Here is a 15,644-nt window from a genome sequence, read left to right as displayed (position 1 = left end):
TCCACTTGTTGAGCTTTGACCGCTTTTTTCTGTGATTTCATGATTTTATAATAATTTTTTTATTAATAAAATGTTTATGTAAAGTAAAGTTTGTGTCTTACAAAGCATTGTCTAGGTCATTAGAAAATTAATGCAATTTAGCAAGCAGGTGCGATTAATAAATCAATAGTCAATAGCATTGGGATTCTTGCGTGCTCTCGAGTGGAAAGGATGGAAAGATCTAATCAATTGCTTAATCAACCTAGAAAGTGTGCAGAGAATTCTCCGTGTGTGGAATAGGTTATTTCGCAGAATCTAATTCTGAAATCATAATATTAGGAACAGATCACTGGTCCAGGTATCTAACGCACAGTAACATAGGGGTAAATCTCTTTCGATTCCTAAAGTGGACAGAAATCTTTAAATTATAAAGGTTCCATGAGAAAAAAAGAACAATTTTGAAAAGAACGTATTGAAGAAAAAATCTCTTAAATTATTACGTAGCATCCCATGTGGTAGCGTCTACACTGCCGTCAAGTAGCATCTGTGTCTGTGCTGTTCTCAGTTGCAAATGGGGTTCCCCAAGAGGTCGGAAGAAATACGTTACACGAGAATGCGTCATTCTCAAAAATTTAACATATCACGCAACTCCTATTACGTTAAAAACACCTGGTTCGTGTACAAAACACTTCCTATTACACAACCAAAGAAACCATTGCATAAGTAAAAAAACAAGTCCCTATTATGTAACAAACAGATGTTCTATACCATTACAGCTGTACTATAGCTTTTCGTAAGACCCAGATGAACGTAAAAACGTCTTGAGGCTTGTTAGTTCCAATAGTAGATCTCCTGCAGGCCTTGTTGGAAGCCCTATGGCCTCACTACTGAATATCACCTTTTTTGAATCAGCATATTAAAATTCAAAAGTATCTAAGATAAACAGCATCAAAGAATATTACAAGGGGAATTATATGTCCCAAGAGTTCAAGAAAACTGGGAAAATGCACCCCTTTTTGAAATGTTCCTAGGTGAAATACTATACTTTTCCTTTACTCTGCCACATACCAAACTGCAGCCACTCAGTCTAACAGTGGTAGTTAATCATCACTCACTTTTCACTGGCTATCAAAAGTAAGTTTGAAGGACTATTGAAGCGATGTTTCGTAAGTATCCCAGCTTCCCTGAGATAGCTTCAGACACAAAAAAAAATTACTCATCTGTTCTTGTCAGGCCTTACATATGAATTAAAGTCACATGCAATATAAGATCAAAAACGAATTACCTGTCTATCATACCAGAAATTTCGATAGGTAGTTCTCTATATTTTGGATCAGGGTTAGGCCCACCAAAACTGTTGGGATGATAAATTGGCTTTCCTGTGTCATCATATTTGAACGACATTTCTCCGCCATGATGATAGTTGGACACATGTCCTCTATAAGGACAGTTGACTGGCAGTTGCATAAAATTTACACCAACTCGATGACGTCCTGACTCTCGATATATTTGCATACGTCCCTAGAAGTAAATAAGTTCCAAAAACTCTCTGTTTATTAGTAACTGCTAAATAAGATCAACTAAAGCGAAACGGTCTACCAATTTTATTAATCCATATTACTGAAATTAATGATATTCTTAATTTAAAAGCACGGATTATTGTATTCTGAATTTTTTTGGATTTGAAATAGAAACCAAAACAATAGAAAGCATAACTTACAGAAGCCAAAGCTGCAGCCTATTTAAACTAGTTAGAAAGCTTAACTACGTATTATAAATAATTGTGTAGCAAGAACAACACTTTAGTTTTGTCCCGTTTTTTTATGCCGCCAATATCGGCTTATTCCTGGAAACTGGTAAGGGTCTAACCTGTGGGGTTTTACGGAAAGTGTGAACCTCTGTAAAAACCATGAGATTTTTTTTTTTAAAGAACTTTAAGACTTTAGCGTAAAGAGCCAAGGTTGAAACAGGGTCAGCCCTCTCATGTAAGGTATAAGTTCTGTTCATTGTGTTGCGAGAGCAACCCTTTGGTTTTGTCCCGTTTTTTTTTCCTATGCCGCCGATCTCAGCTTATTCCCGGATTCCCGGCAGCTTATTCCCGGAATCTGAAGTTATGCAGCCAAGCTTTCGCTTCATCAAACCATGCTTCTGCTTTCGAGTGGAAAGCTCCGTTCTAGAAGGCAAGCAGGCAGGCGCCACTTTCAAATTGGAAATGGACTAAAAGCTATAAGTGTTAAACATATGCGGCAGTTACCCGGCCCCACAGCCAATATATCTTCTTTGGGTGATAAATAGAAAAATTTACAGAAGCAAAAAAGCGGCATTTTCCCACGGGTCCAAAAGTGCTGCCGTTATTTCGGCTGGGTTTATCATTTGTTTTTTCGGACTTGGGATTGAGATAGTGAAATGTTATCAGATGTACTTCTTAAGCTTTAAAAGTTCTGTCATTGCTAAAGAAATTGGAGCTTATCCCTTTCTCCTTTCTAAGTGGTCACGTTAAAAAGTTTGCCTACAGAAAAAAAACTTTTGAACTAAGACAGATAGACTTTTTTCGACGGCAATCGATAGCTCTTGATGAGCTGATCAAAGTATATGTCATCAATTTTTTTATACAAAAATTCCTTCATGAGATATACTAGTTCGAAAGTTTCAAGGGGTTGACAACTTCAATAGTAGGGTACACACTGAAACCAAAAATGGGCCGATACCAATTGTGAGACAAGTAGAGGACTTATAAGCAACAATCGGCTGTTAGACGATAATCATCTTCGGCAATAAGGGGTTTGCTATTTTTGCTAGTTTGTGTACCTATTATTTAGATAACTTCGAAAACCACACTGCCTTTCCATGACGAAAGTAAAACAGTTCAAAATAGGGATGAAACCTTTTAATTGACAGTGAACAGATATACAAAATTTTAACTGGATATTTCGAACACATATACAGTGTTCATCATCAGCAGTAAAACTAAAAGACATCAATATAAACAAACAAAATTTATACCTAATAAACTAATTACATATAGTTTATTGCTCTTATTTTTTTCAATGCAACAGCGGAAGCAAATCTCTTTTACCTTTTTGGTTCCGGTTCATTAGATTTATCTGAAATATTACGTGGACAGAGGTCATAGCTCTTAGGTAATGTGATATTTACTTTATTTGACCTCAGTAAATTATCATAAATTGAATTCAATCAAAATTCACCTGTATCTCTGTTTATGGAATTATTCTTGAATAATTCTTTTTTTAATTTCGATTGTTCAAAATTCAAATTCCAAATTCATTAATTTCAAATTCAAGTAAATGGTTTACCCATGGGGGCCCCTTTAAGTCCTTTATTAGCAAATTGTTTTGTAGAAAATATTGAAACACTAGCGTTAGATTCATATTTTTTTAAACACAAATTTTGGGGGAGATATATGGATGACATAATTTCAGTATGGAATTATGGGGAGGAGGAATTAAAAGGTTTTTTAGAACATCTTAATTTTTGGGGAGGTGATTATTTACAATAGAATTAGAAGAGGTTAAGAAACTTCCTTTTCTGGATGAATCTTCTTTTAAAAAATGAAAATAGTCTGGATTTTCAGATTTACAGAAAACCTACTAACAATAACAGATTTTTGTCGTTTTTCTCCGGTCGTGCTCGCCAAGTAAAAATTGGTTTAATCATATCCTTAAATGGCCGTGTTTTTAAAATTTGCTCTCCAAAATTCATTGAGGAGGAATTATTGTTGTTAAAAGAGATTTTAATAAGTAACCATTATCCGGGTTGGTTAACTGACCAGACTTTTTCGAAAAGAAACAAAAACTCTAGAATTTTCTGACGACATTCTGGAAACAACAGAAAAGAAAGATTTTTTTTGTTCTCTACCATATGTTCCAGGGCTAGGTGAAAAACTTCATCGAGAATTTTACAAAATAATGGCTTAAAGGTAGCTTTAAGAGGTAGTAATACTTTGGCTATTTTTTTTTTATTCTGGAAAGGATCGAACTTCCGTAGAGCAACAAAGTGGGGTTTATAAAATTCCAAGTACTTGTGGAAGCTCTTATGTGGGACGTGCTAACCAGAATTTAAAAATGAGATAGCAACAACATCATAATTCTATTTCATCGTCTTTAAAGCAAAATACCAAACCTGAAGATTTCAAATCGGCCCTTTCGGAACATATTTTCAATTATCCAAATTATTTTATTTTGTTGGAAAATGTTTGATTTCTAGGGACCAAGGTTTAAAGCAAATTTTCAGGGAAACAATCGAAATTAAAAAAAAAATTATTCAAGAATAATTCTATAAACAGAGATCCAGGTGAATTTGAATTGAATTCAATTTATGATAATTTACTGAGGTCAAATAAATTAAATATCACCTCACCTAAGAGCTATGACCTCTGGCCACGTATTATGTCAGATAAATCTAATGAACCGGAACCAAAAAGGTCAAAGAGATTCGCTTCTGCTGTTGCATTGAAAAAAAATAAGAGCAATAAACTATATGTAATTAGTTTATTAGGTATAAATTTTGTTTGTTTATATTGATGTCTTTTAGTTTTAATGCTGATGGTGAACACTGTACGTGTGTTCGAAATATCCAGTTAAAAATTTGTATATCGGTTCACTGTCAATTAAAAGGTTTCATCCCTATTTTGAACTGTTTTACTTAAGTACCTTTTATTTGTTTCCGGCGTATTTGATGGTAAGACCAATTTGGTTCCAGTGGTAAGACGTGCAGGGGACTTGTAAGTGATAATCGTCTATTAGGCAACAATCATCTTCAGTGAAGAGGGGTTTGTAACTTTTGCTAGTTGGTGTAGCCTACCCATATTCACTGTAACCTAGAATTACGTGTTTACGGAACGGGTACAAACGATAACGTAAAATAATGAGGTAGTTTCGTAATAATTAGTGTCACCTATGGTATTTTAATCCTGAAAAGTTACGGATAGCTTTATAATACCAACTAGATTATATAAGATATTGTTCCAAGTTTTCATCAGTCACGATATCTACGATGAAAAGGATGAAATTCAACTGGTTGCAAAGTCTATTTAGTCCCTTCTTTGAATACTATTTCGTTGTTGTTTTTCAACGCTGAGGAATGGCCTTTGATCATGTGATTACTGATCGTGTTCTTCTTTGAACATAACGTTTTAAAAGCTTCGATAAGCTGACAACTTCAGCGTTTAACCAATAGCAAAGAAACAAAACCAAAGTGTTGCTCTCGCAACACTTTATTCGGCGAAGCCGGAGAAAGGTTCCCACAACATTTCACGTTACCCGGGCAACGTAGGTCTAGTATTAAGCTAAAAAAAAAGACCAAGTGGACTAGATTAGTTATATGCATGGACATCAAGCGTGACATAAGAAAAGAATTTAAAACAAAGCGTGAAAAAAGCAGGGACAACAAAACTGGACTGTTCTTAGAGTCTATTCTTATATTATTAATTGATACTAGATTATTCTTGAACAATCTAGATTATTCTTATATTATTCTTGTGTTTAGTACTAGCAATCATAACACAAACCTCACTTCAAGAAAAAGGGGCTTATGACATCAAACGAGGTGTATTTAGGTGGGTGAATAGCTAATTGTTTACTTACAGTGAAAGAAGAAATTATATAGGTAAAGTTACAAAAAAGATAGATTCTACGTTCAAGTTCAGTGTGTGGACGAATATTAAAATTGTGTTTTATTTAATTTGCGACTTACTTTTTCCTCTACCTACATAAATTCGTAATCCCTGCTTAGTAGATAATAATTGTGCCGGATATGGTTTTTCAGCTCTTTCCTGAGTACTGGAATTAATATCCCATTAGCTGTTTAGACTTGCTTAAGCACCGTAACAGCAATAATTTCTGAAATGTCACAATTTTTTGCCAATCTCAGTACTACTGCTGCTGATCTTATATCACAAACAGCCAGTGCTTTACTTTTACCAAGATGTTATTTTGATTGTCATATTTGTCAATTATGCATTCCTCATTACTTAATAGAAAGCATGGATATATATTCGAAAATATTTACTGATTCTAGGTGAATAGAAAGTCTACTGACTAATTCTTTAGAGATTTAATAAGACACAGTCTTTCAGTGACAGATTCTGAGCCAAGAAAAGAAATGTAAAACAATCTTTAGGGAAATAGTGTTTATTCTAATGGTAATGTTTCCAATCAACTTTCAGTAGACTAATATTAAAAGAAAATGTACGCTAAGCTTGACAACGTGCATTTATTTCTTCTTCCTTTAAGATACGGGGGATCTCGGTAACCACTTTTCCCTTGAGGAACACTAAAATTAGCTCTCGATAAAGTGTAGTCATGTAAAAGGGCTTATGTCTCACACTATAATTATGTTTTTTTATATTTCTTCAGTTTATTCTTCCTTCATTGAGATGATATAATTGATATAGGGTAAATAGAGATATCTTAAAAAACGTCATAGAAACAGAAGCAAAGGAAGGTATCAGAGCATTTGACTTCTTTGAAAATATATATTTGCTTTGTAAGCTAATACATATATGCAATTTATTTTGAACAGAACTGATCTAGAGCAAAAAATGTTAACAACATCTATAATTAAACGAAAGCTCAAAAAGACGCAGTATGGTACGTGGCGTGTCAACAACATTCAAGTCTTTGAAAACATTGCATAATGCTGATTTTGCTTAGTCAAAAAACAAGTTAGTCTACTTTTGATGAATTTATCGATCACTATAACAAAACAAAATAATAAGAATAGCGTAATCTATCTTCAAAAGCTGGTCATAATAGTATGAAAATACCCCCCTTTAAATTTTGAAACACACTTCGCCCCCTCCCAAATATGAATTACGAGCCACTGAAAGTAACATTTAGTTCTGATAAGAGTTCCAAAAAATGTGAAGAGCTAAGTATTAGCTTATGCCGATAAAATAGTACAACTCATCTGAACCTAAACTTTTTATGTTTTCTTTAGAAATTTTGATAGATTGTTTTTTACAGTCCCAAGTTTAATATTTCAACATAAAATGCCGATTTTACTCGGCATTTATAACATTTAACATTTATAATTAATTAACATTTATAATTTAAACATTTATAATTAAACGAAAGCTCAAAAAGACGTAGTATGGTACGTAGCGTGTCAACTAAATTCAAGTCTTTGAAAACTTCATTGCATAATGCTGATTTTGCTTAGTCAAAAAACAAGTTTAGTCTACTTTTGATGAATTTACCGATCACTATAACAAAACAAAATAATAAGAATAGCGTAATCTATCTTCAAAAGCTGGTCATAATAGTTCAACATTAGAAAAAGAAGTTTGACAAATTAACCACTGATGCTCATGTAGCGCTAACCAGTGACATGACTATCTAGACTTTTTTGGCCCTACTATATTTTGAAAAAAACATCTCTTCTGCTAGCTTCATTGAAAAAATACGCTTTTTGGTATTTTTAGTGGAAAAACACCCCCCTTTAAATTTTGAAACACACTTTGCCCCCCTCCCAAATATGAATTAGAGCCACTGAAAGTAACATTTAGTCCCGATAGAGTTCCAAAAAATGTGAAGTATTAGCTTATGCCGATAAAATAGTACAACTCATCTGAACCTAAACTTTTTATGTTTTCTTTGGAAATTTTGATAGATTGTTTTTTTTCTACAGTCCCAAGTTTAATATTTCAACATAAAATGCCGATTTACTATCATTCAATAGCTGAGACCAATGATGTGTATTTATGTACAAAATTACATACATCTGTTAAAACTTCGATTTTCTTTACATTAAAAAATGAGTTGAATCTCGGTTTAAAAACGGTGAATAATTAAAAACTGCTTATTTTGAACAAATTTAGATCATTTGTAATACAAAGCCTTAGTAATTTCGTAATTCTTGCTTGGTGAGTAGATATATCTGAAGCCAATGTATTCAGTAATACGATTATCTTGTCATTTTGTGTAAGTGGCATGCTGGTCACAAAATCGTGTTTTTCACAGCTAGCGTAAGCCTTAAAAGATGTATTTTCGCCACATGCAACATTCGCCACAGTAATACCCGAGGTGTCCTAAAGCCCAAATCACTTACCTTTAATTTCATACCATTTATCTGATTTTGAGTGCTTTTGTGCAGGCTGACCAATTATATCATGAACAAATGATATAGTAAGAATAATAGCAAAGTTACAAAGTATTTTGACTCATGTTTGGAACTTATACATCGCAAGAAGATCAGAAAAAGTACTGAATTTGTCGTGGTTAAGTTGTGCGGAGGCAAAAATGAGAAAATTAAGCATTGAACCCTGCAAATTGACTTAATGACGTTAGCTGGATTTTTGAAGTGAAATGCTGTTTCACTGCCTCGATCCAAATTGTATGTTTAGTTTAAACATCCTCACCTCTTTGGTATACGCTGAATACAACCATTTTTACCTCCTATCATTTTACCTTACCATCCATCAGTCTCGGGGATATTCTTAAGTGAAACATTTTTGGTTCCATAAAAGTATCTTAGCACTGCAAGATCAACTGTTACAATGCCAAAATTAATATTATATGTAATAGTGGAAACAAAACATTAGAAAATAAGTAGATTACCAATGTTCTATGAAAACTGTGGAGAAGTTAATAAAAGCACATAAAATATCAAAACTGAAAGAAGCGAACGTACCATACAAATAGAATAATTGAAAAGATGCCCAGATACACCCGAAGTGGAAAAATTACTTAGTGAATAAGAAATTAAAAAAAATTCATTTTTTTCTTTTGAAAATACCAATCACGGGGCATTTTCAATCTAAACTGTGAAATTGGAATTGCATCAGCACTAACAAAGATCCCAACCTGGAGTTGAAGCTCACAGTTTTAGAGACTAGAATTATTCTCGCCAAAACGGCTTACGTTTAAAACTCATCCGACAATATAAAGAGTCTAATGCATTAAGTAGTCTTGAAATTAATGTCCAGATTCAACGTTTATACCTTTTATTCTTATTTTTATAAGCTGCTGTTGAATGTTAAAATCTAATTTATGTCTTTCAAGAACCTTCCTTGAAAATTTAGTGTACAACCAAGAGGGGCTAAAGAGACTACCCTCAGAACAAAGGCAACAGAGCCTACGTTTTTCGTTTAGAAGCTTGAAATTCAAACTTATTTTTGTAGATATACCAAATAAATTTAGCTTTCCTCTCTTGTTTTTCTTCCGAGCCATTATCCATTCAAGACTTGTGAGCATGATTTCAATGGCCTACTAACATGAGTACCCTAATCAAAACAACGTTCTGTTTCAGTCTTATTAGCACTTTTTGCCTCAGTGACATTATTCCAAAAAAAAACAATTCCTTATTACTGTTGCTCGCCAATTAATTCAATTCATTACAAGAGTTAAGAAAAGGCTGAACACAAATACAAGCTTTTGCATACAGATTAGCAAAGATGGAATGAGACCAAAATGGCTAGGAGACGACGCAGTGACCGCATCACCCTGTTCCGGCTCAACAAGTGTATACAAAGGTAGGTATGTTTTTATTTACCTTAGAGGGAGGGTTTGAGTAATGAACAACAATAATGATATAAAAAATGACAAACAGCCTACATCACGTAAACAGGAGGTTCTTTGGTTGTGTGTCTCCCCCTCTCCTTTCTCGTGACTTCTTTGATTATTATACTTTATTCCCTCTAGAAAGAAAGTTCTATGACAAATCATTACATGCAGTTAAGAGTAATCGGGATAGTACATGGTATTTGAAAAGTCATTTTTCCACGTTTTAAATTATTATCTGACCTATTTGATGAAAAACTACCAATTGAAAAGACACACAAGAAAGTTTATTTATAAAAGTGACGCACTATTTGAACTTTTTTTAATCCCCTAAAATGTCCTCGATTTTAATTTTATCAATTAGCCAGTAAAAACACGAAGTTAATTCGTGCAAATCAATTAAAAAGTTCACACCCCATCAAAGTCTTCTACCTTGGTTTGATAAAACTAAACCTGCTAAAAGTTCTGCCACGACTGAATTGCGAGAAAAGATAGATTCAGAAATACTCGTAGCTAAAGGAAAGGGCTTTGTATGCAGCAGAGTCCAAACTCTGTCACTGAAAGCCTGTAAGAACAGACAAGGCATTCGTTGCATGATACACAGGACTCCAAGCACCCTCTTCAAGAAGATGTTCAGCGTTAGATAGCAGTGTACAATCTCAATTCTCTTAATCATCTTATGACGACGATACATCGAACTCCGGTTTTTCCTAGTTTGTTCTCAGATGCAACAGTTTTGCAAGTGGAAGTTACAGTTTATTTTTCATTTATGAACAAAAAGTGTCAGGGAACAAACAATCAGTATCTATTACACCTATCACCCTACTAAGTATCTATTAGCCCCTGTCTCCCTCCCAAGTGTAGCAAAGAAGTGAGAAAGCCTTGTAAGTATATAAACTATTATGAGAAACTCCTATTAAGGCTGGACGGACTCGCAAAGAATCTTCCTATACCTCCCATGTTAAACATTTGGAGTTTGCCTGACGTTCCTGAATTAGTGATTTTGGCGGTTTTTATGTCAATAGAAGTAAAAAAATCTGGTGAATATTTGGGCATAATCAAATCTTAAAGCCGACAATTATTTTTTTTATAATTCCAAAATAATTATAAAACCTGTTTCGGGTTTGCATTCTAGATTGCTATGCTTGACATTGTTGTTGTGGGGTATCAAAAAATAGAGCAAACAATTTTCTATTCATCAATAAGAAGCTTTTTTCTATAATATATACCTCCTGGCTGCAGTCCCTTCAAATACTTTACATATTTGTGTTCCGAAATCAAAATTTCCCCTCAAAAGGTTAGATTGAGCTGTAATCGGAGCATCTAAGAATGCAAAAATTACACCAAGGGGCTAACCACTCGGATTGTTCAGGAGCGATTCAGTCAAGCATTATTTAGTTCTAACCTGTTTAAACAGAGTCTAGAGAAGAAGTAAGGTGCAGACACCAAACTGTCGGTAAATGAATATATAAGAAAATTGTATTGTATAAATAATTAAGGATAAGCTGCGTCTAATCCTAGAGATAAATTGAACACAGCACAAGGGCCGAATAAGAAGCAATGGTTTTATTTTAAAAAGATTGATCTATCGTTTTGGTTTAATTAAAATAAATTCAGGACAAATTTATGTATTGTAGTATAAGTACAATTTTGCATAATCTTCGTACTGAAATAAGAATTAAAACTATATAAAACAAGCTAATTAATAACTAATGAATGAAACAAAATAACTAATGAACGAAACAAAATGTCCCCAGAATATTTAAATTTGTTATAGCAAAACCCGAGTCTTGCTGTAGAACTACCAAAGCAAACTACAAAAGAAGTCAATGACCAGTCTCAAGTCCAAGGCCTTTCCAAGAAACAATCCCACCCCTTGGTAAATAAACCCAAATAAAAATTACCCATACTAAAGCAGTCAAATGACCAGTCTCAAGTCCAAGGCCTTTTCAAGAAACAATTCAACCCTTTAGTAAGTGAACCCCGATAAAAATGGTCAAAAACCTAATAAAATTCTTATATAGTTCTTGTTATTGACCACAGTAACATGGGAAAAAAAAGAAATATACGAGGGCTCCATTTGCCAAATGTGCAGGCCCATCGTGAAAAGTTGAAATTAAATTATCGGGCTAGAGGCAGACCGCGTTTACCAAAATATATGTTAGAAGACTTAACGGATGCTTCGGTTCACGACGAATCAAGTTCCGAAGGAATTGGAACAACTTCCCCTTTTGTGTTGAAAGTTATCACTTCTGGAAGAAATTTGGGGTCAGACCTTCTAAAAGGCTCACGCTGGATTGTGGATCTGCCTTACCTTTTTGAGAATTATGAAAAGCTCGTGATTCGCCCCATGTAAGTTTTTTCTTTGTCTTTCATTTTACGTCATTGATTTACTGCTATCAAAATTATTAGGATGGGGAATTATTCTGGGTTGCAATTAATACAACTTGTACCTTATTAATTCTTGATAATTGTCTTTTCTGCTATAGAGAAAGAATGTTCGATAACTTTTAAAGATATTTTCATCCCAAAACAGAAAGTTAAGAAAGTAACACCATCAGATTCAGCGTATCACAGAACCTTATTGTACAAGTTTCAAGCTCCTATCTACAAGAATGTAGTATTTTGTATATTTTGCAAAAACACAAATCCCAGATGCGTGTTTATTTATTTAATTCTTTTTTCCAAGGGTGATTGTACCGACCCAGTGGTCTTAAAATTTTGCGAGAGGGCTCATTCAAATGGAAATGAAAAGTTCTAGCGCCATCAAAATCCTGATATAGCCATTTTACTCAGCATAGTTGAAAAACCTTATAACTATGTCTTTCAGGACGACTTACTCCCCCAAAGTCCCCATGGGAGAAGCTGCAAGTTAAAAACTTTGACCAGTGTTTGCACATGGCAATGATTATTGGGAAGTGTACCGACGTTTTCAGTGGGATTTTTTGGTTGGAAGGAGGGGTTGAGAAGAGGAGGTTATGTTGGGGAAACTTTCCATGGAGGAATTTGTCATGGGGAGGAAAATTTTCCATGAATGGGAGGGGGCAGGATTTTCTAGCATGATTTAAAAAAACAATGAAAAAATAAATATGAAAGTGTTTTCAACTGAAAGTAAGGACCAGCGGTAAAACTTAAAAAGAACAAAAATATTACACATATAAGGGGTTCATTTCCTCCTAATCTCTCACTCTTTACGCTAAAGTATTTTTCAGTAATTTCATTTATTTATTCTACGGCCATTGTGATTCAGGGGTCATTCTTAAGGATTTAGGACAAAATTTAAGCTTTAGTGTAATGAGCGAGGTATTGACAAGTGGGCGAGCACCCCTTATATACGTAATAGATACCTGCGAATATAGAAGTTCGTTAGGTAAGCTAATTCGTAAGTTACGTATATTTTTACTAATGAAAACAATCGTAAAAAACTAAAAGCTCTAGTTGCCTTTTTAAGTAGCAAAAAATTGGAGAGCAGCAGGGCCTCCTTCCCCGCTCATTTTTCTCAAAATCGTTCGATCAAAATTATGAGAAAGCCGTTTAGCCAAAAAAATAAAAATTCAAATTTCGTTTTAATTATTCATCTGCGCAGAGCCGAAATCAAAACATGGATTAACTAAAAAAACATTCAGAAATTAAATAAAAAACGTTTTTTTTAAATGAAAGGAAGGAGTAACATCAAAACTTAAAACGAACAGAAATTACCCAGTATATGAAAGGGGCTGTTCCCTCCTCAACGCCCCGCTCTTTACGCTAAAGTTTTTACAGTATTAAACAGTAGATCTTTTAAATTATATTTTTGGTAAAAAATAAGGAGAGGGGCACATTTGAAGGAAGGCCTAAAAATTCAGAAAAGAACTTAAAACAACCATAAGTAGCTACTTATACTATTCCTAAGAGCGAATGCTTCGCTATACCCCACCCCTCGCCCCTCTTTAAGCGACAGTTTATAGCCCATTATATATTTCCCCATTACATTTTGAAATAGCCCCACTTTTTACTTCTGTATTAATTTATGACGAAAGCTAATCAATCGGCGGAAAAAATTAGTCGCGCTATTCTGAAATAAATAAAAAAAAAACAAGTTTTTTTAACTGAAAGTGAGGAGCAACATTAAAACTTAAAACGAACAGAAATTACTCCGTATATGATAGGGGCTGTTCCCTTCTCAACGCCTTGCTTTCTAAGCTAAAGTTTGACTCTGTCTCACAACTCTCCATTAAAAAAAAAAACAAAAAAACTTGCCAATTTGAAAAATAAAAAAAAATATACTATGACGTTTAGGGGTGTTTCCCCTTATTTTCCAAACTCGTAACTCGAAGAAGAGGGGGATATGTTGGGGGAACTTTCCTTGGAGGAATTTGTCATGGGGGAAGAAAGCTTTCATGAAGGGAGCCCAGGATTTTCTAGTATTATTTTAAAAAAAAAATAATGAAAAAACAAATATGAAAAAGCTTTTTTCAACTGAAAGTAAGGAGAAGCATTAAAACTTAAAACGAACAGAAATTATTAAGCATACGATAGGCTCACCTCCTCCTAATACCTCGCTCTTTACGCTAAAGTATTTTTAGTAATTTCAACTATTTATTCTACGGCTTTTGTGATTCAGGGGTCATTCTTAAGAAATTGGGACAAAATTTAAGCTTTAATGTAAAGAGCGAGGTACTAACGAGGGGGTGAGCCCCTTCGTATACGTAATAAAAACATGAGAATACAGAAGTTAGTTACGTAAGCTAATTTGTAAGTTACGTATATCTTTTACTAATAAAAAGATTCGTAAAAAATTAAAATTTTTAGTTGCCTTTTTAAGTAACCAAAAAATCGGACGGCAACTAGGCATCCTCCCCCGCTCCATTTTTTCTCAAAATAATTCGATCAAAACTATGAGAAAGCACTTTAGACAAAAAAATAAATATTAAAATTTCGGTTTAATTATTCATCTGCGGAGAGCCAAAATCAAAACATGCATTGATTCAAAAACGTTCAGAAATTAAATAAAAAAAAAACAGTTTTTTAAACAGTAGTAAGGAGCGATATTAAAACTTAAAACGAACAGAAATTACTTCGTATATGAAAGGGGCTGCTTCCTCATCAACGCCCCGCTCTTTACGCTAAATTTTTTACTGTTTTAAAAAGTAGAGTTAAGAGAAAGAGTCAAACTTTAGCGTAAAGAGTGGGGCGTTGAGGAGGAAACAGCCTCTTTCATATACGGGATAATTTCTGTTCGTTCCAAGTTTTAATGTTGCTCCTTACTTTCATTTAAAATGCTTGTTCTTTTATCTAATCATTAAAAAGTACGGATAAAGGTTCTGAAAGAATGTCTGCAAAGGCTTTAAAGAATTTGAGAAATAAACTAGCTAATTTGATCCTCCTAACTCATAAAAGCATATTGGTATTTTTAATCGTACTAATAAGAACTTTGTGAATTACTCGAATAAAAAGTGAGACTTCTTGGAATTTGGTTAGTAATTTCCGTTGGAATTTGGTAAATCGACACGGGTCTGTTTAGAGGGCATTTCCTGTCATGCCCCAAAGTATTTTGTAAAGTTTTGAAATACTTGGCCTTCCTGATTGGTAGTTCCAGGACAGTTTTTGGCTTGGTTACATACATAAATAAAATTGGGTGGTTTAATCTGACAATGAAATACAACAAACTTTCGGTTAGATCGTATAATTTCCACTTCTCGCCCATTTCTAGCTATATTTTATATTTTATTTCATATTTTAATTACCCTACATCGCTCACTACTCTACATACTACCTATCCTTTTTGAAGCTATAGCACTTTCCTTTCTACCAAAACAATAAAATCGCTACTTTACTATTTTACTTCCTCACAACCAATTAGCATTTTATTTACAGGTGCCAAGACATCAATTTGGTTTCAAATATGATGTTTTCTAAAGAACATAGAGCTGGATTGCGCTCACGACTCATCTTCAAATGCAAATCATGTCATGAGGAAGCCACAATTCACACAGAAAAACCCCTTGCTCCTAGAAGGCTTAAAAAAAAAAAGACTCAACGAAAACCGTAGTCAAAAAACGGAAAAGGACTGATTTTGATAGTGTGAATACTATCAGAAAGAAACACAAAACAGAAACAGGAACAGCAAGTGTCAACAAAGAGGTAGTGGTTGGTGCAATAAATGGT

General features: G+C 33.9%; 1 protein-coding gene across 1 annotated transcript in view; it reads right to left on the bottom strand.

Moving 5' to 3' along the window:
- LOC136039202 (catalase-like) overlaps positions 1-15,644 on the bottom strand; it is a 52,356-nt gene that overhangs the window by 16,247 nt on the left and 20,465 nt on the right. The window contains exon 2 of the mRNA XM_065722729.1: positions 1,265-1,500. Within this exon, the coding sequence (XP_065578801.1) occupies positions 1,265-1,494 (230 nt within the window). The 5' untranslated portion in view covers positions 1,495-1,500. The remainder of the gene's footprint in view (positions 1-1,264; positions 1,501-15,644) is intronic.

This window comes from Artemia franciscana, chromosome 2 (assembly GCF_032884065.1).
Source record: "Artemia franciscana chromosome 2, ASM3288406v1, whole genome shotgun sequence".
Lineage (NCBI taxonomy): Eukaryota > Metazoa > Arthropoda > Branchiopoda > Anostraca > Artemiidae > Artemia > Artemia franciscana.
Note: the sequence above shows the minus strand (reverse complement) of the source record. Positions and strands in the feature narration are given on the sequence as shown.